Below are 23097 nucleotides of genomic sequence, written 5' to 3'. Positions count from 1 at the left end.
TAATGCTGTATTATCCACTCTCATCATAAGCTTACGCGTTGCTTCTTTCCCCTGGTTGGATTTTACATTAACTTAAGTATCTTAACTCAGTGTTTGTCTCATTGTTTGTCTTCTCGCAAATGCATGTTGCACACTGGGTATCTGGATAAACAATTAGGGTGTTTTTTATTTTTTCATCCGATGGGTCATTTTCCCTGAATTAGTATTCAAGTGCAGTTTTTTATGTTGCTATAAGGCCGTCTCACTTAACTTTTTTCCCTCTCAAATAATGTAATCTTTGGTCTAATGTGCAATTTAAGGACATTATCAAAATCTGGCTGAACTTTTGCGGTTGACTTTTATCTGCTTTATGATGATCCTATCTATATTTATCCTAACAATCACTACTTGGGATGACTAATAGAATCACAGTGACTGTACTGTAATAATAATGGGAGAACTGTTAAGCAATAGGCAACATAATGAGTCATCCTGTCTATAAACTGCACCTTTAATCCCACCACATTTCTTTTCAGTCGGGCTGCTTTCTTTTCCTAATTTTTGTCTGTGTAACAGGAACAGCTCGTTGTTGAAATCCCGCTGAATCTTTTTTTTCTGTCCTCCTTTCCTTTCATGTGTCGAGACAGAATCTGAACCCGTGCGAATCTAATATACTGAGCCCAGCATAGTGCATCCTATAAATTGATTTTGACCCAGCCTTTGAACAAAAGGAACACTGTTGCGTTGCCATCCACGGCTGATGCCACTCCCTCTTTGGCTTACTCTGAATACTCTCCTTTAATAGTGTGATGGGTGGTAGCTGGCTGACAAAAAAAAAAGTGGCTTATTTAGTTGGTTGAAGTGAGGTAGGCAGGGCGAGGACAGGCTTTCTGTGACTGGCACCGATCAATCACTCTCTGAAGGGAAGCTAATGAAGCAGGCTATAGTTTATTAAAGAGGTTAGCAGGGAAAAGATTACTGCAGGGCCTCATCTTCCCAGAAGCCCAGGGAAGGAGGATACAGTGCATCTCTAATGGGTAGGGGCTAGCCATAAAGCAATCAAGGTGTTTGCCCTGAGCTGGTACCTATTATGTCATCTCGGTGTGGATAAAGCTAGTTTTAAAGTCTGTGTTTCTGGAGAAATAAACACAGAACAAAGAATGCTGCCGGTCTGGATGCAGGTTTACAGTTGGCTGGTAATGGTCCCAACAAGTATACCAACTGTATGCACTTTTATATAACACCTGACCACTGCAGGTGTTGTTTTGGCATTTGCAAAATCCTGATTCTAAGCCAATGTTCATCGGATGAAGTCTGCAAAATAACCTTATCCTGAAAAAATATGAGCACAGTGAAACCAAGGCACTCTCTCAGACAGTTTGAAAGACAAATGAGTAGCAGGGGAGTGAAAAATGCAAAGCAGATGTTTTTCCCACCGATTTTAATGGCAGCAAGACATTACTGATGCCATTACAGAGACCTTTTATGGCTTCTTTTAATCCCCTGGCCTGCCCAAGGAAAGAAACCTCTTGTGGTGCAGAGTAGCCTCTTAACTTCAGAGCAACAATTTGAACCCATTTGCAACTCACTCGCCTAATCTGCCACAGGGTTTTACATCGCTTCCTCTGTAATTATTCTGCTCTGAAAATCAAAGGTAAAGAGGCATTAAAATACACCTCTCAGGTAAACATATACTGCTCGTCACATTTGTCTCAAAGTGTCTTTTGTAACAAATACTCCAAAACACTGCAGCTCGTGCATTGCTCACTTTTCCCCCCTTCTTCAACTTGTTTTGGTCATGTGGTTCACAATTCCAATCAAAGCAATCATTGATCATGAGATCCAATAAGTACCTTGTAACCCTACAGTTCCCCACTCACATTGGGAGTGCTAGATATATATGCGCTGCGGTGTTCGCTGTCTGCTCCCTGCATCAGACCCAACATGTAAAGCTCAGAGGAGCACTTACAGGGGTCTGGTTAGGGGCTAAAAATGAAGAGGAGATGAACTATATGGCTCCATCCCACAGTCCAGCCGACAGTATATCAGCGGAATCGCAGCCGCTTGGGCGTGTGTGTGTGAACGCTCTACTCATAAATATCTCCCCCACACCCCCCCTCCTCCCTCCGCCCCAAAGGGGCCTCTGTGATGGTGATGGCGAAAGGATGTCGCTGTCTGGGTGATTGAGTGCTGCTGGTCCTGGCCCTGGGCACATCCCCGCGCTCTGAGCCCGAGTGGGAGGCCCACCGCTGAGCGTTGGCCTGGAGGGACTAGCCTGAAGGCAAGCAGCCGCACAGCAGCAGCAGCAGGATGTGCCTCTCCTTCTGTCTCTCCAACACAAGAACACCAACTTAGTGCATCTGCTTCAGTCGCTATTAACACAATAGACAATAGAAAGTGTTAGGGCTGCACGATGTGAGGACTACACACCATATAACGTTGTTGAATATCACAATAAAGATATTTGCGATAATTACAGATTCTGCCTTTCTGCTGCTTTACATAACATAACATATTGCTTGGTGAAATTTAAAACAAATAAAAAGAAATCCTTTTCCATTGAACAAGTTGAACATTGAATTGAATATGAAAAGCACCATTAAAAAAAAGAAAAAAAAGAGTTTTAAAGTGCAGTTTTCTGCTGATATTTTCTTTCAACCAACACAAAATAATCTTGGAGGGTTTTGTCGCAGCCTTTCGCGATGTGTTTGTTAAAACAATATATTGTGCAGCCCTAGAAAGTATTACCTGAGCTGAATATTTCTATCCTAATGTTTTTCAATACAAACTGTATTTTATACACACATTTATATATGTTGAATCTGTGTGAACTAGCCTTATCTGAACTTGTGCCCCGTCTCTGAGTCTTTGTCATTCTCACTCACTCAGAAATCTGAAATAATCAAGGCACAGTAATTAGCCTCACTTGCTGCATTGTAATTGGGGGCAGAGGGAGAGGGCTCATTCTATATTTTTTTTTCTCTTCCCTGTTTGATAATTGCAGACTTTAGTGTGCCCTCTGTTTAATTTTTTTTGATCCTCCTAAGCTCGTTCCCATAGATGCCGATGCTATTTTAATGCAGTGGCTCGGGTGCCTTTCATCAGTCATCAGAAGCTCCAGCGTTTGAGGAGAGGGGAGAGTTCATCTTGGAAACCCACTGTCTATTCCCTTTTTGGGTTTCAGCGCCGTCAGCCTTCCCACTGCCTCCACCATGAGAGCCTTGACACTGTCCAGGTCCGTCCTACTTGGCAAGAGGGGGAGCTACAGAGAAAGGCAGAGTTTATTTCCTGTTCTTGTGAATCATATATCAGGACAATTCCCCTCTGTGCTGTTTGGCAACGGCGGAATGACGGGTGTCATTTATCATACGGACTGAAAGAGGCTGTGGGAAAAGGGATTTGAATTCTTCTGGAAGTGTGTGGACTCTCCTTAGTGGTGAATCATTAAACGGAGGAGTTTTTCAACAGGGATATGAGTAACTCCCTGCGCTGGTACTTTGTCCCCCGTTTCGCTGGCTGGCTCAATCATTAAATGTCTCCCAAAGATTGACTAGTTTTATATAAATTGTGAAGGGACATGCCATTTAGCTTGTAATTGGGGATTTTCGCCCTGCTGAATCCATTAAGTCGCTCTTCAGTTTTTTTTTGGTTTGATGCAAGCTCCACGGTCATGCTTTTTGCAAGAATTAGATTTAAGCTAATTTGAATTTACAAATTTGATTAACACTGCATTTGTCAGCTTCTTGTTGTCCTGCTAAGTGACGGCATTTTCCTCTCCACTATACTGTTATTTTCCACTCTTGGTTATGTCGACTGGTATTTAAGATTGTGCTTTATAAACATTTTTTGTTCCTTTTTGGATTTTTATCTTTTCACTTGTCAGGGACGGTTACTATTTCCCACACTTTGAGTTGGGTGATCAAAGAAAACGACTTTTGATCGTCTGTCACCAGCTCTTCAGCTGCACTGGCAGAAATAAACGTGTCAAGCTTTAACTTATCCACACAAAAAAAAAAAAAAACATACTCCTAACCCCTGCCGCTCTAATTGAGTGTAACTCCCAGAAACCTGTGAACACACATGCAAAGCTGACTAGATCATAAATCAGGACTTCTATAGACAGCCGCTGCCACCCCACCCCTGCCAGAACCTCCCCAAAGGAACTAGTGGTTTCCAGAAGCTGGCTGGAACTCTACTTTTTCTTTATGATATTGTTGTACCCACCATCCAGACTTTTTTTTTTTTTTTATCTGAAAGTTAGTTGAAGTCCTCATCAAATGGAAAAGTGTCAATAAGGTATTGTATAGGGAAATGGAGCTCGGTGTGTTTCAGCTGTCAGCAACTGTTAGCTGTCTCTCATGTGCAGATCACAAAGTTAAATGTGCTGTCAGCAAGTCCTCCGCTAGAAATAGACGTGTTGAGGTTAGCCTGAGAAGCACCGCCACCCCCTGCTGCCCAGTAGAACGTGGATCCGTCAAACAACGTGAAGACAGATCTGAGCGTAAAAGGTGTAATGAAGCACATTTTCAGCTTTCAAGGTGTTTGGAATCTGCTATGAAACAAAATGATCCATAGCTAGTCTTTATCTGCAAGACTGCATTACTAACACATGTGATGTTGATGTTATTTGGTAATATTTAGCTGCGAGGCTGCAGCAGTGTTCAGTGCGGAGGTCTAGGCTGCCTTTCTTCCTTTTTTTTTTTTTTTTTTTTGCAGAGAGTTATATCTTGATGTTTTCTGAACCTAAGCTCTTAGTGCGTGACCTCTCCCAGAGGCCCAGAGTCCCGGGCCGGTATCTTGACATGTTAGCCTGCCACCGCCTGCTAAAGAAGAGTGTAGATGCCCCAGAGGTAAATGAAAACATTTGGTTCTTGCCAGACCTGTTCACATCTCAGCTGGGCCACATGAGCTGGCAGGTGACGCGTGTACAGAGGAGAATCGGAGACCGCAGCGGTGGCCTACTTCTTTTCTTCCACACAGGCCATGCAGGCCACAACCCAGAAACACGGATGAACATGTTCTTGGCTCACAAAACACCGCGGTGAAACTGACAAAGCCTGACCTGCATCCAGGTGATATTCAGGCTATATCTTTAGCCATTTCATGCTTAGGGATTGGTTTCATTCACTTCCTGTACACAGCATAGTGCTTCTAGTTCTCCACTGTAGTGTTTTGTATTTAAGGGTAATTCAGTGGCTGTGTTCCCGATCATCCTCCTTTTTGTTCTGTCATTTTCAGTAATAGACTTGTGTCACCATCTCATCTCAACATCTGCAATTACCAGATAATCCACATTCAAGTCCCATGGGGAAGGGTGATTGCAAATAAAAGTGCCCGGCAAATGTTAATTAAGTTAAACACTTGAAACGTTAAATGTTATTTTCATTCTTTGGTTAAGAACTGAACTTTTCTTCATAACATTTACAACTGATTAAATATAACACAATTGTTTTTTCCCACCATCTCTGCCATATCATGGCAGGATGTTCTCCACTTGACTTGAAGACTTGTGGTGGATAACACTGCGGTTCATCGGGTTATTAAATCAGAGGGAATAACAGGCCGAGTTCTGGCCATTCTCGTGATTGATGAGCCAAGCTTTATTTGCTGAGGCGCTGGTTTTGTTCCTGTGTAATTGTCTACCAGATGGCTAAGATAACTGTTCTTAAATGCCTTCAGACCTGCAGGGGTCTCAACATTTCCACTGCTAATGACATGCCTGCAAACATCTAAGTTTTTTTTCTTTGCTTTTCTGATCTCCAATGTTGATGATCAGAATGGCTCTGCACGGCATTTAGCTCAAATGATCTCCTCTGTACGATTGTTGTTTTTAATTTCTTCAAAGTAGGTGTTTTGAAGTCGCTCTGTTGGTGCACTCCTTTGCGAAAATGAGCCTACTCGAATTTGAAGGGAGATGGGGGGGGGGGGGGGACGCAGAACTCCACTCTACCTGTGAGGAGTCAGATTGGAGGAGAAAATGGATCTAGGTGGCAGTGCGAGTCATCAATCACAGCCCCTCAAGGGGAGCTGCAGCTAAAGCTGCTCTGAAGTGCTATCTGTCAGCTGCTCCGATCCAGCCGGGGGACCAGAGAGGGGCCACATCGCCACCCGTCAGCTCATACCTAGCACACAACTGCCATGTAAACATGTGCAGGTGCTCCTGTCAAAAGAACCCCCGTCCAAGTTCTCGAGGTCGCGCATATTTTCACATATGGTCAACCGGCCTTCTCATCGGCATGTTTTTCAGAAAATATCTCCGGATGCTGCGGATCCTCTAATAGCTTTTTGATTGTTAACAGTGTTGGGTGGTTTATTGTAATTTAAAATTGAGTGTACTGTTTTTCCTGCTCTCCCCCGTCCCTCCCATGCCAACCCTGAATAAAGCCACCAAGTGCTTCTCCGCCGATGTCGAGCCGCGTCTGTCGATACCTCTCAAGATGGATAGTTGTTCTGCATGCTTATTGATTCGGCACAGGCCAGAGATATAAGTATCATTTGTCATTTCTGGAATTATTTGGAATTCTAGTTAAAACCCAGAGTGGGAGGGAGATGGCCATGCCTTAGGGGGGTTGATGGTTGGTGGGGGAGTAGCGAGTTGTCTGGGCTTTGATGAATGACTGCACGGGGTTTTGGTTTTTACTGCAAGCGCCGGGCCCTTTAGCTGCTATTTGCTTTCACCATGGTCCAAGAAAAACAATACGATTGGTCCAAGGCCTGAGCAGCATCGTCCTGTCATGTAGCGTAGCACAGCGAGCAGGGTGGTCCAGGCAGAAGAGTCAGGAGAAAGGGGGGGGCCTTGGACACTACATGCTGCTTTTCCAAAAAGACCCAGTGGGTTGCAAGCCGTCCTGCTGCTCTGTGGTCCCAGCTGACGGCCCAGAAACACAAGCTATGAATTTGAATATTTAGCATGCAGACTCTACAGTGTAACGAGATTTTTCTGGTTTTGTTTTTTTGATTTTAAAAGAGCAAGACGTAAGTGGAAGGATGTTGTTGGGTAACAGAAGCTCCAGCGTATCCCCTGTGACTTTGATTATGTCCTGATTTGGGCATCAGGCCAGCAGAGCTGGCTTCATTACTGTATGGATCATCTTTTAAGACCATTTAAGATCAACGAGAGCCATTGTCCCCTAATGACAGAGACTCCCGAGAAGTTCATTACTCAAACTCTTTGATTCATTTAGCCTAACAGTCAGTTTCACTCTTTAGGATTCTTTTATTTATTTATTGTTTTGTTTTTTACTGAGTGAAATTGTTTCATTTTTATTTTAAAGTAGGACTTGAAAGTTAAGTCAAAACGTTTTTTTTCGGAGTTTGGTGAGGGGAAAAAGTGTTTAACAGAGGAACATGTTTAACAGCAACAACAGAGGAGAGAAGAGAAACCTTAGACACGTGAATGACAAGTAATTATTTCCCTTGTCCATCAAACTGTGTTTTGATGCAAGCATGCGATCAAACATGATATTAACAACTTCAAGCCTTCAAATGAAAATGATTCTGAAAGCGGGAGCTTTTGTGTTGCTTTGCAACATGAATCATTCATACGCATACACACACACACACACACTGGGCAGGGCAGCCTTTTGCCTGACCAATATTATTGCCACAGCTTTTCAATGCTAGATGACCATTGTGCATTCATTTCCATTTTAGCCTGCCAAAATGTTCTTCTCGCAGCAGGAGAGGGATGGAGAGAGAGAGGGAGCGACAGCTTTGTGTGTCTCTCAGTGTTGGTCGGTGAATATCCCCATACACAGCGGGCTGACCGACTGCCCCGAGTCTCCCTGCATCGCCGTCAAACAGCACGGCACACCGAGCCCGCTGGATTTTCATCACTTGCCCTTTCTCACATGGCCAGAGCAGAATGAACCACTGTATCCTACTCCAAAATACAAAGAATCCCTTTATTATTTAGCAGTTTTTACATTGTGCCTCCTACAGAAGACGCCTTTTAAACCGGGTCGTAAAAAAAGTTTGAATAATTAAAACCAATTATGTTTATGTAGTTTACTGAAACACATGCTTGCTACAGTATGTCATGAAAGAGGGTATTTGCATTAGTAGGACAGTCGTCTCCATTTTGTTTGCCAGAGCAGTGAGAGGACAGACAACAGTGGCCCTGCCTAATCCCTTTGGAGAACTAGTGCATGAATTGATATATCCTCCTCCCTCTCCGCCTCTCTCCCCTCCTGCTAATGTCTTTCCTAGAACTTGAACAAACAGCCTGTGCGTGTAGGACACATAAGACAGATGTTTAGGATTACTTTCACCCCATTGCTCTATTGTGTGCACTTTAAGGGAGCTCAGCTGATGTGGAATGCCACTCATTCAGGCTCTGTGCTCCTACAGGGCTCCTCCTGGTTATCAAAGTGCCATCTGCACTCAAGACACAACGGTGCCATTTTTAACTGCGGCATGTTAGGATAAATTATTATTATGTTATTATTTATTTTTTGAAAGGGAGAACAAAAAATAGGTTAAAACTTACATGATAACCTCATATACTATTAGCGTTTAGCCTACGCGTGTACATAAGCTAACCATTCCTATTTGTTTTTCCTTTAAAGAAATAAAGCTAACCTCTTTTCTCCCTGTCTCTGTGTGTGTGTGTGTTGTGTGTGTGTGTGTGTGTGTGTGTGTGTGTGTGTGTGTGTGTGTGTGTGTGTGTGTGTGTGTGTGTGTGTGTGGTGTGTTTCTGTGAGTGTCTGTGTGTGTCTGTGTGTTTACAGATGTAGAAACAAATGGGCCCGACCCACATTGATATTGTTGAGGGTGACATTATCTTTTAGCAGAGCACTTATCTAATCTGGCTGCTGTGGGAAGCCGGAGGAAGTGGCTATGGGACAGGGGCCGGGGCTACTGCATCTTTAATTACCATTGATATCGCAACAGAGAAGAGAGGGATGGAGGAGCGTAGCCGGTGGGGGGAGGGGGGGGGGGGGGGGGGGAGGAGGGGAGGGGTGGGGGGGGTTGTTGAGAGAGGGAAGACCGTGTTCACTTTTTAATTAAGGCTCCGTAGTGTAACTCGTCAATGTACATTATTGGAAGATGACGTCAATGCCATTGGCTTTTTCTCCCCCTCTTTATCTCTGTCAATGATTCAAAGACTGATTTATGGTTCGTCTCCGTCTTTCAGGATCATCCATCAAGCGCTGGCTCTGCCGCAGCGCCACCCGTTGTAAATCATTCTGAAAGCCTGTCACTCATTTCCATTAACCGTTCCTCTGTCGCTCTGGTTCCGCCTCCCTCAAACCCCCCCCCCCCCCCCACCCCCCCCCAACAACACACCCTCCCCCTCGGTGCACAACCTACAGCCAGCAGGGTATCAGTTCCGTTCCGCTGCTTCGTCCGCCTACCTTCTTTTCAATAAATTAACCACTTTCTCCCATGCAATGAATAAAAAGGCTCTGCACTCGTCTTGCAGTCGGCACCTACTCCTCCTCCATTACAGCCCAACACCTTACAAATGTCACGCCGCTGACTCGTAGGCTAAATGAGAATATAGACACAGAGAAAATATTTTTGTTGCACTGACTTTTCCCGATGGCAGTATTTGAACAGCGTTGAAATGTTTGCATTGTGCTATTAATGACCATATATCTCTCTCGCATGCAGGGCGCTGCATCTGGTTTTATTGTGTTTCAATTATTGTAGGTTGACTAAAAAAAAATATGAACACTCAATAAAAGCCCATGCACCTAGGTGAGACTCTGTTCACATTGTTTCTTCTGTGCATTCATTCTGAGAAGCACTGAATTCAAGTTTAACAGTTACTGGGAACAATAATTATTCCATGTAGTAAAAGCACACTAGGTGGGCTGTGAAAAAATGGGAAGTGCTGCCTTCAAATGCTGTTGGTTTTCTGTAAATTCTACCAGTAGTTTTTTGAGACACTCCATCAATGACTGTAGTATTTAACCAGTTTTTATAGAAACAGGTCTTATGAACAGAAATAATTGGCTCAATGGAGTGACTGTCAATCTCTCACAATGGTTGATGTGCCGGCTCTGGGGAGCCCAATTCACTGGCTTCTTTTTTCATTCTAATCAACATCTAGATATCAACACAGCGGAATACCCACAAACAGCAGAAAGCCTGTTTTGAGGGGAAACTTTCAACTATTGGGTGCCAACACATTTCACTATTTGGGCAGCCATTGTTCTCAGAACGGGCTGTCAAAGTGACAATGCGCACCAGGCAAATCCAGAAGTTTGCACTTTTCAGAAAACAGCGGGCCCTAATCATTTCACGGAGGACACTTGACAACAAATTTGCCATTAAAATGAATCTGAATAGGAGAGAGTAGGGCTGTTTTGAAGCATTTCTGCCTCTCTTACTGGTGCTCGTCTTGTCCCACAGAGCTCCAGGGTTGGCGGGCTTGCTTCTCTCTTTTTATGCTTGCCATGGAGCAGCCTTTGGTCCCACTGGAAACTGACAGTACCACGCTTCAGCTGCGAATTCACTCTGTAGCCTCATTGTATTTAATGAAGGGAAAAAGTGGCAATCTACTATTAATGAACTTGGAATGCAAAAGAATGCCTCCCTTTGCTGAAAACTGCATAAAACTGCTTGTACAAGGAAAGCATTTGCTGGAGCCCATCCAGAATCTAATGAAAGATCCATACAGGGACGGAGCGGGCGGGAAGAGTAGTGAAATGCAGATTGTTTTAATAGAATACACACAGTCTCTTCCAGCTGTACTATCAGATTCATCAAGGCCTGACCTTGATGGAGGGCTGCTGTTGTTTGGGAGGGCCTGTGTTTAGGGTTCATGCAAAGTTTATGATGCAGGGACTGTATGCACTGATCTCAGGGGAAGACTAAATGGTACACAGTCTATGGAGCCAAGAGTGAAGGAGACTTGCTGCTGATACTTTGATATCATATCACGAAATAACACACACGTTCAAAAGGGAATAACAACCAATACTTAGCATTAAAAACAATTAAATCCGGGACATAGCCCCTCAGATGCAAAATAAAACCCAATCACATGATGGAGCAAATGTTTACCAAACAGACAATGATTGGAATTGAAAAGCTCTTTATTTAATCGGGCCAGCGGGCATGAAAAACAAACAGCACGTTAGAAGAGTGTAGGCCATCATACCTCTCACTCATTATCTCATAAAACTAGAACAAAGGCCTTATGTGTACAAGGCAGTGGTCCTTTAAACGATAGCCCACTTTCCTCCGTGCTGCCACGCAAACATTCCTGACTGACATTCAATCAGGGAAATTTGAACCACAGCAAGATGGTCTTTTATTAGTACCGCCCTGTTTGCTCGACTGGTCAGCTCCAATATGCGAAGCGGTTTTGAGTGGCGTGCTGTAAGATGATGGGTTCCCTCTCTGATAAGGGTGAATGAGGGGTAAACTGCTATTCTGCAGAAAGGAACCATCAGACCTCATCATGTCGCTCCTGGAGAGCTGTGTCACAGGCTCTTCAGAAACCAAGTGACAGAGCGGTGCGAGCCCCCCCCCCCCTTGCTAGTGGAAAACACAGTGGAGCTGAAGCCGCCCTGCTTCTGCTCCACCAACTGGAACTTTGTATCAGCCAGGGCAGAAAAGATCATCTATAATCTGACAAATATACACTGAGGCTTTTAAGCCCCTGCAGTTGTAATGCTATCCTACATGCTCGCCCAAATTGTTTGTATTTACCTTTCCTTGTTAGCAGAAGAGGACAAATAGGAAAGAGCTTTGTACAGTATATTTTTATCTGCTGACACACAACCGCACAATACAGCTGATTTAGTGGCCAGCGGTTTGTTCACCCAAATTACAAAAGAAGCAAACCCATATTTTCTCACTTATCTTTAGTGGGGTCTACATAGTTTTGGATTTTTTTGGCCCATATTTTGAGAGATATGTTGCCTCCTCAATTGAGTGGAATTTAGTGTGGAGCTCACATATTTTCAGTAATTTTAACCCTTGTGTTGTCATCCAGTCAAAATTGAAAATCAACACTTTTGTTGAGGCTTTATGTTTGTCACTTGTTTTGAGGTTTTCAATTTTTATTAACTCCAGTTTACAGTTACACTTGAATTTATGGTCAATAAAAAAATATATATATACCTATTGTTTGAGCTAGAAAAGCAGAAATTAGGAATTATTTGGACTATAACTAAAGGAATGGATGTTGATGATAATCACTGACTGGAATATGTCAACTTTTACTCAATACTATTTCAAAAACACTTCATTTTGTTTTTCAAATGCTATAAAATTGAATAAGACCCAAAATGAATGAAAGTAGAGATTTGTACTTGGCAAAGAGTGTTGGGTGGAATCAATCATGTTATTTTGGGGAATTAAAAAGAACATTGATATAGGGAAACGGGTCAATTTGACAACAACATAAGGGGTTAAAAGTATTCATCCTATTAAGTAAAGTAGTGCAATATATGTACAATATAGGTAAAAAACCTGATATATCCATCAGAGGTAAATCAATATTATTGATGCCTTAACATGTTAGCCATAGTTCAATGTAGTTCCTTGAGGTGGAGCTAATTTTATCTCTGTCATATACTACTGGGTAGTTTAATCTATAACAATGCATCATATTTTATAAACTGATCATGTTTCACATATAATTGTGATATAAAGTAACTTCAAATAGATGTGGTTAAAAGTACAGTGTTTGGCCTCTAAAAAGCAGTGGAGTTAAAATGTAAAGTATGAAATGGATACTCAAGTAAAGTAGAACTACTTCAAAATTGTACTTAGGTACTATACTTAGATATTTTCCACCACTGCAGATTTGAGAAGAGACTCAAAACATGGACATATGAAACCAAAAGTGTCTGCTTGTCTACCTGAAAACACCCTGGTAACTTTATTAGGTACAGCTTTACAGTGTGATCCGACACATCTGACACAAATTCTACATTTATGCCCATAATAAGCTCTTCTTACAAAGTGGCAATTCAGTTAAATGTTTATTATTGAGGTTATTGAGGCCGTTGTATTGGATTGCATTAGATTGTACAGTTGTACCTAATAAAAGTGTGTACGTCATTTGTAGTTGTACCAACTCTTTAACAAATGTTCTACTTACAGTAAGACTGGTTCTGTCCATGGATGTAATACTATCTAGTACACAGATTGCAAGGATGCACCTGTATGTGTCTTGCTGGTCTGGTAAAGGTCTGCGAGACAGATTGGGAACGTTGTGTGTAGAATTGTCTCCGCCGGTGCTGATAGGGGACCCTTTGGTGAGACGCAACACCAGGCACGCTGCATGCGATGCGGAGGCTGTGGCACGTTCAAAGTGATGACTTAGGTGCTGGAGTGCAGATTGCAATGCTCTCCTACAGCTCACTTCCAATTAGGCAGCGGGCCGACTGATGCGTCTCGGAGCAGAAGCTTCTAGTAGGCATCAAAAGGAGCAGCATCGCTCGGTGACATCACGGAGGGAAGGGGTTCCTGGAGCTTCAGGCAGGGCAATCGGTTGTGGCTCAGTAAATATCATGATTAGCGTGCCTGCATAGACAGACTTTTAGAAATTCCCACATTTGTATCGTTGCATAAAAATACCCCAATGCTCAAAGGCTGTGCCGCGCTGCCTTTGGATATATTTTTTTGTGTGTTTATTGGTGTGTCTGCATTCCAAAGTTCTGTGTTTTTAGTTAACAGAATGTTGGTTGGGAAAACATTTTTGATTAATTGCCATAATTATTGTGATCATTTTTGCCCAAATGAACAGCCAGATGGCAGGATATGGTGTCATATTTGCGATCCTGTCATTAATCTGGCTCTAGGTCCATCTGAGCACATTGTGCCGATTGCTGTGTTCACAATCTGTCCTCAAGTTGTCCGTGTCCTTTTTGAGCTGCAGGCTTTTATTTGATTATATTAGACTATAAAATATTAAAGTTGAGGGTGTGTGAAAGCAAGGCATTTATCTGCATGAATAGGTCGTGTTTAGTGAAGTACGTAATGCACTTTAAGTAACATCTCCTTCATGCATACAAAAATTAACATGAGTCTTTCCGTCTCGTGGTTTTGTAGTGAAAGCCTCAGAAAGATGTGACAAAACCACTTTGTTCAGGGCTGCTTTTAAACCCACTTTGCATCACCTAACCTATGGATTGTCCTTTTTAACCAGAATGTATATCACAATACAGTTAATAACCATGCAATGGTAAAGACTCAGTGACAGTGTACATTTAAAAAAAATGAACAACAGAAACCTTACATTAGTTATTTGTACTTATTTAGGAGTTCTCACTTAAATAATAGGATAATAATTGGTTTTCTTGTCACAACAGAACAGAGGAACATCCAAATATATTAAAGGTCTGATAAATAAATGTATAAGAATACAAACTTAAGATATGAAACTTAAAATCCTTTGAACAAAAACACATTAACAACAAAAGTCAGTGTTGCCAACAGGGACGTTGTAGAGCGCCCTCTGGTGGACAGACTATGCAACGCCAACGCTCATAACATGGTCTGTTTTTATTTTTTAATTATGCATTTATCAAAATCATTTACTTGTAACCAACAACAAATCAGCCATTATAAATGCCTATACCGACATATCATGAAATTCCTAATATCGGCCCGCTGATACATACCGGTCGGGCTCTACTGCAGAGTTTTGAAGTCTGTTAAGGACGTCATTTAGAAGTGTCGAAATGGAATGATGGGCCAGCTGGGAACTAGTGAGGCAATCCTATTTTGAAGCAAATCAAATACTATTTAATCCTGTGATATCAATTAACCTCCAGACAAAGTTTGTCAAAGGGAGCAGTCTGAATGGGATTGTTCTCTCTTTACTCTGCAGTGTCCTTGGGCTCGGGGAGACTGTTTCCTGACAGCGAACAATGAAGAGAGGTGTTTACAGATCTTTACAGATGGCTCCGGGGCTCCGAATTAGCTCCTCACCATTTCTCATGTGATTCCGTTCAGACTTAACTTCAGATGTGTCATCAAGACTATCATCAGGATGTCTAACAATACATCTGTTTGATCTTGACGTGCACCTCTCACTGAGTTAGTCAGATATCACTGTCAAATATTAAACCTTGTGACATGCGTGTCTCATTCTAATGATAGCTCGCTGGAAGAAAATCACAAACCACTGTGGCTTTCAGAAACACACCATCATGTTTCCAACAGCTTCACAACTTTGGAATTATGTTTTGTACACCGAGTACTTTCTGACTGACATTACAGACCTATTTATAACAAAGAGTGAGCACGGTGACTAAGTGTTTTTAAGATGTACAGATGCAATGAATTGGGCACATTGCTTCCATGATGTGAGTGAAAACAGGGAGGAGGAACAGATGAGTTACTGAGCCTGGAGGTTGTTCAGTGATCCTGACCTGCGTTGTTAGCGTGTCTCTCCGCCTAGCCAGCAGGCCTGCCCTTTTTTTTTTTTTTTTTTTTTTTGTTCTTTACATGGCATAAATCCAGGAGATGAAAATGTCATGGAGCAGGTTCATTTTGCAAAGAGGTTTTGATTGCCATGCGCGTGTAATTGATTGTTCCAAGGACAGGGGGAAATCTAGAAATGTCATAACAGTCCTGCTTAGGTCGGTCCCACCACAAGGCAATCAATGAGAAGTAAAAAGAGATATTGATTTGCGAGCAGCAAAAACTGTAGCTTGAGACAACCGGAGAGCGCCGGGGAAAGTGGCACAGACGTGCAGACCTGTCACTGGCACCTATGAATTACCCAATCTTCCCCGAAGATAGTGTTACCTCGGATACTCTCAGAGTCCTGCGCTGGGTATTGCAGCTGTCCATTAGCTAAACTCCTCAGATTGTCAGATTAATGAAGGAAATGTTGACCTTCCGAGGGATAAATGTTGATGTTCTCAAATTTTACAAAAGTTTCTACTGACATGTTAACACTGGAAACAGAATGCCCTTTAACAGCTGGCACACACACACATTTCTAAAATGATTGACACCTTTTAAATAGACTCACACAAGGGAGAGGGGATTGTACTCTATGAAGATACTGATGCTTAAAGTTAAGTTGTAAGTATATCGGCATGTAAGCCTTCAGCAGCAATCCAGTTGACAGTAGGCTGCTGTGAATGGTATAGTAAATGTAATCTCTTTCTTCTACAGCTAGCTGGTTTCTCTAGATGTGAGAGGAAACGGCATTCGGCTGCTTCTGTAAATCCAGGCCTTGCTATGCCAAGAGTCTTCTCCAACGGATAAAGGTTATAAACACTTCAACTGCCTGATTTATGATGGACACCTCAGGTTTTTTGACCTTTGCATATCTCTGTCTGAAGATATAAATTTGTAGTGACGCAGATTGGAGGCTTTACAGCAGTTTATGACATGCTAAATCTCATGCCAGGCATGCCAGCCTCTTGTTTTCTAAGGCTAGTTAGGCAGGGAGTTGCCTTGCCTGGACTCCCAGACAACATTTCCAAAGCAGGCATGTCCTATGTTTTTGTTATGGGCTTGTTGTGAAAGTTGTGAAAGAATGCGCTTGACAATAACCAAGTGCTACTCTCAGTGTTGGTTTGCACGCTGACGCACCGCTTATACATTGAACAATGATGTTTGATGAGGCGTATCTGCAGTTTATTCTGTATTCTTTGACAAACTTGTTTCTCATATAATATAATGACCTTTTATCAGGGTGTTGTCTGGTGTTGTGGCATTGTCCTTGAATCTGATCATGTATGGGCTGGTAATGCAGCTTGGCATGGCAGTAGTGCTTTGGTAGACCAAGTGCTGGCAAAGCACGGTTACAAATGGTGTGAGAAGCCGAGTCAGACATGTGGGTATCTCGGAGTGATCCCTGCCAGAAGGTTAATTGGTGCCTCTGGATGCCTGCTACTTAGGGCTTCTGATAGAAAGGCGTAGGACAGCAGGAAGGGCAGCTGTTAATCTCTGTCACTTCCATCCTCAAATACCACGATAAGGCACAAACAGTCACATTAAAATTTATATAACTACATGTAAGTGGTTATTTCCAGGAAACAGTTTTTTTTACACACCCATTTATCTTACACAGAGGGTAGGGGAAACTGAACTGCATGTATCGGTGAATTCTAAGCTACATAACATATGCAGGAAATAGCCTTCACATGGTGGTGTATAGGAATGAGCCATTTCTTTTTAACCATCACTGGGCTGGAAAAATGCTCATCTCCCCACTTTGGTGTGCGTTCTTCCCAGTCCTTCAGTTTTAGTGACGACTTTTAAGAGAGGGGACATCAACTTGGAGCTTGTCATAGCCATTGGTTTTCTCCTTCACTGTGAATGTTATATATGAAACCATAAATAAAACATACCTCTGTGCTCTTGACAACTCTCTCCCTTAGCATCAAGGGTGTTTTGGAGGCCATCACCGATCTCGGTTGGCAAATCAAAACGTCTCTCTTGCGGTGGATCAAGGTCATAGCACATTGGGGCACTTGGGTGTGTGTGGATGTGTGTGTATGTGTGTGTGTGTGTGTGTGTTTGTAGGCTCTTGTTCACGAGGCCCCATTCTCAGTGTTTGTTTTGAAAGTCCGAATCCCATCTCCATCCATTAGCTGGCAGGCAATTCACCTCCAGGGTTTCTCTTGAGGCACTGAAATATTGATAAATAAAAAAAATTGTATTTTCAGAAGGCAAAAAAGGGAAGACATTCTATGGGCCGCCCAGTGTGGGACTCCTGAGTGCTCAGCTCCAGCCATCCCCCTCATGGAGTGCCCTCTATTCAGAAGAGAAATATTAACCACATGAAATGCATAAGTGCCTGGACAGGGCTGTTATGTCCTATTCATATTTAACTCAGAGCACATCTGCCACGTCTCTCCTAAAATGCACATTTTCCAGCATGACTGTGAGATGGAAAATGTCTCAGATATGAGACAACACTGACAAACTGCATTTATTGCAGGACGTCTTCAAAAGATATGCAGGGATTGATTGGGATATTGTTGTGTGCGTTGCCGGCTGTTTAGATTGGGAATAATCTGGAACAGTTATTGTCAGAAAGGACACTTTAATCTGCGGCTGTGTTCATATTATGTTGAGCAGACCCTGCAGCCACGTGTGAAGCCCTCCATGCTGAGTCAGAGTTCCCACTAATTGGATGATGGGAAATATGTCAATTAGAAATACTGTTGTTTAATTATCTGTTAATTGAAGCAATAATGTTTGTGCTCTATGAGTTGGGAGAGCGAACAGGTGAATAATGAAAGAAGTAATTGCTGTTTATGAGACTGTCAGGGAAAATATAATGACGTGACAGATTGCCAGTAATTTTTAGATTTTTTTATTTTTTTTAATTGTCTAGTTTTAACATGATAATTGAATCAGCCTTTCCACCAGCACGATCAACATCTTAATCAGGATTCACATTTGCAACATGTTTAAAATTTTGCTAAATGGCTACATGTCTTCTTTTCTCATCTTTTTATTTTTTAGACGAGCCTTTTAGAGTTTATGTTAAGACATTCTTTACACATTTCTTCAGGGAAGCTGAGATGTTTTCCACAACAGAAGGCTTCCATTTTTTCCATTTTCATTGGAGTTTTGAGGCGTCCATAATCACTACGGAATAGGTCATTTACAATAACACTTAGCCGGGCCCAGACGAATCAATTTCCTTTTGTCACTCAGTGGCCAATGATTGTTGTAAACATCTCAACTTGAAGCCAGAAAAAACCTTGGGCACAGCACTAAGTCAATGGCCTGTCGTGAATCACATGGTGCCGTTACACCAGCAGCAGTCTGTTAGCAAAGACATTAGGTCCCGCTATACTCTCCAACCTCCCCGAGCACAAAGCAGCCGCCATTAGGTCGTCTTAAATGGCTTCTGTGACTTCTCACAAAAAATTGATACTGGATTTGTTTCTAAATACTGTACCTTGGAAATGAACTTCATTAAACTGCTATTGTACAGCGTGGGCCAGTGTCATTAACCTCCATGTCTCTTTCTTTTCCAGTGTATGAAGACGGTGTTCTTCAGGACTCCATCCCCGAGGAAGACGCTGAGAACGACACTCAGACCGAAGAGGAATGCTCGGAGAAGACCAGCCCCAAAGTGTCCGAGGACAGAGAGCTGGACAACAAGAGCACCAACACTTACAGCAACCAGAACTCTCCCATTAGTGTCCTTTCCAATCAAGAGGCCGAGTTGGAGTCACGCCTCAGCGACACCAGTGACAGACTCTCCGACTTCAAAACCTCCCCGCCACCTGAGAGCAAGAGGGATGAGGAGAGCCCCAGCTCCAAACACAAAGAGGAGACGGGCGGCAGCTTGGAGAAGATGAGGGCAGCCTATGCAAACTTTCTTTCTGATTCCTACTGGACGGGAATAGGGATGGACTTGAAAATTGGCAAAAACACCAGCAAAGCCAACTGTGACAGCACCAACGGGAGCACCAAGAGCGAGTTTGACTGGCACCAGGATGCGCTCTCTAAGACTTTTCAGCAGACCCACTCCCCAAAGCCTGCATCCAAACCTAACCTCTTTAGCTCAGTCCACCTGTACAGGCAAACCACCAAGCCCTGCGGCTCGGTGTTCACGGGGGCCAGCCGATTTCGCTGTAAGGACTGTAGCGCCGCTTATGACACTCTTGTGGAGCTGACTGTCCACATGAACAAGAGTGGACACTACCAGGACAACAACCACAGCAAACAGAGTAATTCCTCTGCCTCTTCCTCTAAATCTAGGAAACGAAATTTCCAAGATATGGAAGGAAAAGAGGATGCTCAAAAGGTGTTGAAGTGCATGTTCTGCGGCCACTCTTTTGACTCACTCCAGGATTTAAGCGTCCATATGATTAAAACTAAGCATTACCAAAAGGTGCCTTTGAAAGAGCCAATCCCAGTAATCACGCCCAAATTGTTGCCACCGACAAAGAAGCGGGCCTTTGAAACGGTGAGACCTTGCTCCCCTGACTCTACGACCGGTATATCTGGCTACACCGAGGCGCAAAGGGCCGCCGCCATTTCAAATGTTAACAGTAATCGCTACGGCTATCAGAACGGAGCGAGTTACACGTGGCAGTTCGAGACGTGCAAGTCTCAGATTCTGAAATGCATGGAGTGTGGAAGCTCCCATGACACCCTTCAGCAACTCACCACACACATGATGGTTACCGGACACTTCATCAAAGTCACAAACTCAGCCTCTAAAAAGGGTAAACAGTTAGCGCTTGACCCCCTGGCCATAGAAAAGATCCAGGGTTTAGCTGAGCCTGCTGCCGGTGACACTGAGGGAGAAAAGGTTTCTCCAAAGAATCCTTCCCCCGGGAGCAGTGAGAAGGATAGCCAGGGGGAAGGTACATCAGAAAAAATGGAAGAAACTGAAGCTAAGGATGACAAGCAAGAGAGTGAGGATCAAAAGGCAGGCAATGGGACTTTTAAGTACCCTTATCTCCGTGAGGAGGATCTTGAACAGGACTCAGGAGGAGGAGGGGACATTCTTAAGTCTTTAGCCAACACAGTGGCCTCTGCCATTAATAAAGCTCAAACAGGGACACCGAGCTGGAGCGCCTACCCGAGCATTCACGCTGCCTATCAGCTCTCCGGCATCATCAAAAGCGCCCCTCTCTCTGCATCTCCTCCCACTCAGCTAAAGCAGACATTTAACCACAAGCTGAGACCGATTGCCCCAAAGGGGAAGTTCTACCACGGTGCTGTGGGAGTTGAGGCTCCCCAGGGACAGCATCAAAACGTGGACATCAAAAAAGAAAAGGTTGGCATTAGCGAAGGTAAAGAAAGTCAGAATATTAAGTTTGATCTGTTGGAGAATGATGACAGCGATTGTCAGGACGATTCCTCTTCCTCTTCAAAGCTTGATGCAGACTGTATGAATGAGGGGAGTGAAGCGATCAAAGGGAAGTTGAGCCCAGATTTCTCTGACAGAGGCAAGACACCGAGCCCCGCTGCCAGCAATGGACGCGGCGCTACTTCAGAGCCTCTCGGTGACACTCCAACTCTCCTTGGCATAAACCCTCTTAGTGCACTGCAGTCAGTTCTAAACAATCATCTGGGCAAAGCCAATAAGCCCAACAGTAACTCAAGGGGAGATAAACTATCGGCCCACACCCAGTCTATTTTTGCAGACATTAACCGTAGCAGCGAGAAACCAGCTTTAATGCTTGGAAACGCTATAAGAAAGAGGCCTGATAACCCCTTTCTCTTTGTCAATGATGACCAACCAATAGACCTGACCAAGTCTAAACACAGCAAGCAGAGTTCCCCTCTCCTCCAGCCCTCCACCCCGCTGCCGCAGAAATACGCTCTGTCCGACATTGCGGATATGGTTAAAGTTCTTCCAAAAGCCACGACGCCGAAACCCTCCATACCAACGAGGATCCCGACGATGAAGCTGGAATCGGACGTCCGGCGCTTTGAGGACGTGTCTGCCGAGGTGTACTCCATCCACAAGCGTAAAGGTAGACAGTCGAACTGGAATCCCCGCCATCTACTCATCCTGCAAGCTCAGTTCGCCTCCAGCCTCTTCCAAACCTCAGAGGGGAAATACTTACTCTCCGACCTCGGGCCTCAGGAACGGATGCACATCTCCAAGTTCACCGGATTGTCCATGACCACCATAAGCCATTGGTTAGCAAATGTAAAATACCAACTGCGGAAAACCGGAGGGACCAAATTCCTGAAGAGCATGGACACCGGGCACCCGATCTTCTACTGCAATGACTGTGCTTCCCAGTTTAGGTCACCGGCCTCGTTCATTTCCCATCTGGAATCCCATCTCGGGTTCCAGATCAAAGACATGTCCAAAATGCCAGTAGAGCATCAGACGAAGGTAGAGGAGCCCGAACTGTCGAAGGCCCTCGGTGTCAGGGCCACAGAGGCTCTAGTCACGGACGAGGACGTGGACTCAAAGTTCAAATGTAAGCTCTGCTGTCGGACATTTGCCAGCAACCACGCAGTCAAACTCCATTTGAGTAAAACTCACAGCAAATCCCCCGACAACCATTCACAATACGTGGAGATGGACAAGGAGTAGTTTATCCATCTTATTGTCACTTTTTTCCTTTTCTTCCCTTTTTTTATTTTAACACACAGGTCAGATATTTCATTTTTCAATTAGCTTTGTGTAGTGCGCATCATTATGACGTTTAAAAACATTTCATGGACCGCAAAGACACACTGGTTAGAATCTGTATAAGGAAACACTAAGAGATACTTTTGCACCCTGCTCCACTGCATCACCAGTAATGAAACGTATTACTGCTTGAAGAAACATAATTGCTGATGTTTGCATGCAATAGCCCCGGCTATGACTACTATTTATTTGTATGATATGTCAAGTTTCAATTGTATTTCAAAGGCAAAATAATGGACTAATTGTACTTTCCGACTTCTGTGATCCAGTCCACCTGCAGAAACGTGCAGCTGTTAAAACAGGTCGCCCGACACACGAGAACACACACACACGCAGCCCTGTACAGCGTATCGCTATGTAAAGATGTTTTGTGTTGCAATGATAGAAGAGGGAAAAAAAAGCACTTTAATAAATGTTTAATCACCAGTTTAGATTCTGTACATGATTCAAAAAAAATAATTAGACGGTCTGGGGGGAAAAAAAGGATATATCACATGTAAATATGTTTTAGTGCGTTTCATGCAACAAGGAGAAGAGCTGACAACATCTGATAGCAAGACAGATGATACCTGTGATACCTGCACCTTTTTTTACTTATTCAAATAAAGAGTTAACATTTGATAACAGCTTGTATATCGTTTTTCTCTCTCTTCAATTGTTTTCTTATGAAGATAGCAGCTTTAGTTTTAGTTTTTTAATGATTCAAAAAACCCTGTTACACATGCTGACCAACTATTACATAATAGACAATGAAAATATACATATATATCTCTCTCTCTATATATATATAGAGATATATATATGATACCAACAAGTTCTACCTGATATGACATTTTCTAGGTATGCAACCTTCGGAAACTATTGAATTATTAGGTACTTTTTTGATTATAACTTCAAAGTGCTACAAAAAGAACTAGGTAATTTGGTACTAATTAGGGAAAATAGAAAATAGACTTACTATTCATTACTAGTGAAATCTAAAGTGGCTTTAAGTCAGTTCTTTCAGGTCAGCTGAACGTGCAAATATGTGAAATTTGTCTACAGGCAAACATATACCTCAA

At 43.1% G+C, this 23097-nt stretch overlaps 1 protein-coding gene across 2 annotated transcripts in view; it reads left to right on the top strand.

Annotated features, from left to right (window-relative positions):
• Nucleotides 1–22662, top strand: part of tshz2 (teashirt zinc finger homeobox 2) — a 130077-nt gene extending 107415 nt beyond the window's left edge. For both annotated transcript variants that reach the window (XM_032520909.1, XM_032520908.1), the window contains one exon: nucleotides 18903–22662. In XM_032520909.1, the coding sequence (XP_032376800.1) occupies nucleotides 19226–21937 (2712 nt within the window). In that variant the 5' untranslated portion in view covers nucleotides 18903–19225 and the 3' untranslated portion in view covers nucleotides 21938–22662. The remainder of the gene's footprint in view (nucleotides 1–18902) is intronic.
• The last annotated feature ends 435 nt before the right edge of the window (nucleotides 22663–23097 follow it).

The sequence above is a fragment of the Etheostoma spectabile genome, chromosome 7, assembly GCF_008692095.1.
Source record: "Etheostoma spectabile isolate EspeVRDwgs_2016 chromosome 7, UIUC_Espe_1.0, whole genome shotgun sequence".
Lineage (NCBI taxonomy): Eukaryota > Metazoa > Chordata > Actinopteri > Perciformes > Percidae > Etheostoma > Etheostoma spectabile.
Note: the sequence above shows the minus strand (reverse complement) of the source record. Positions and strands in the feature narration are given on the sequence as shown.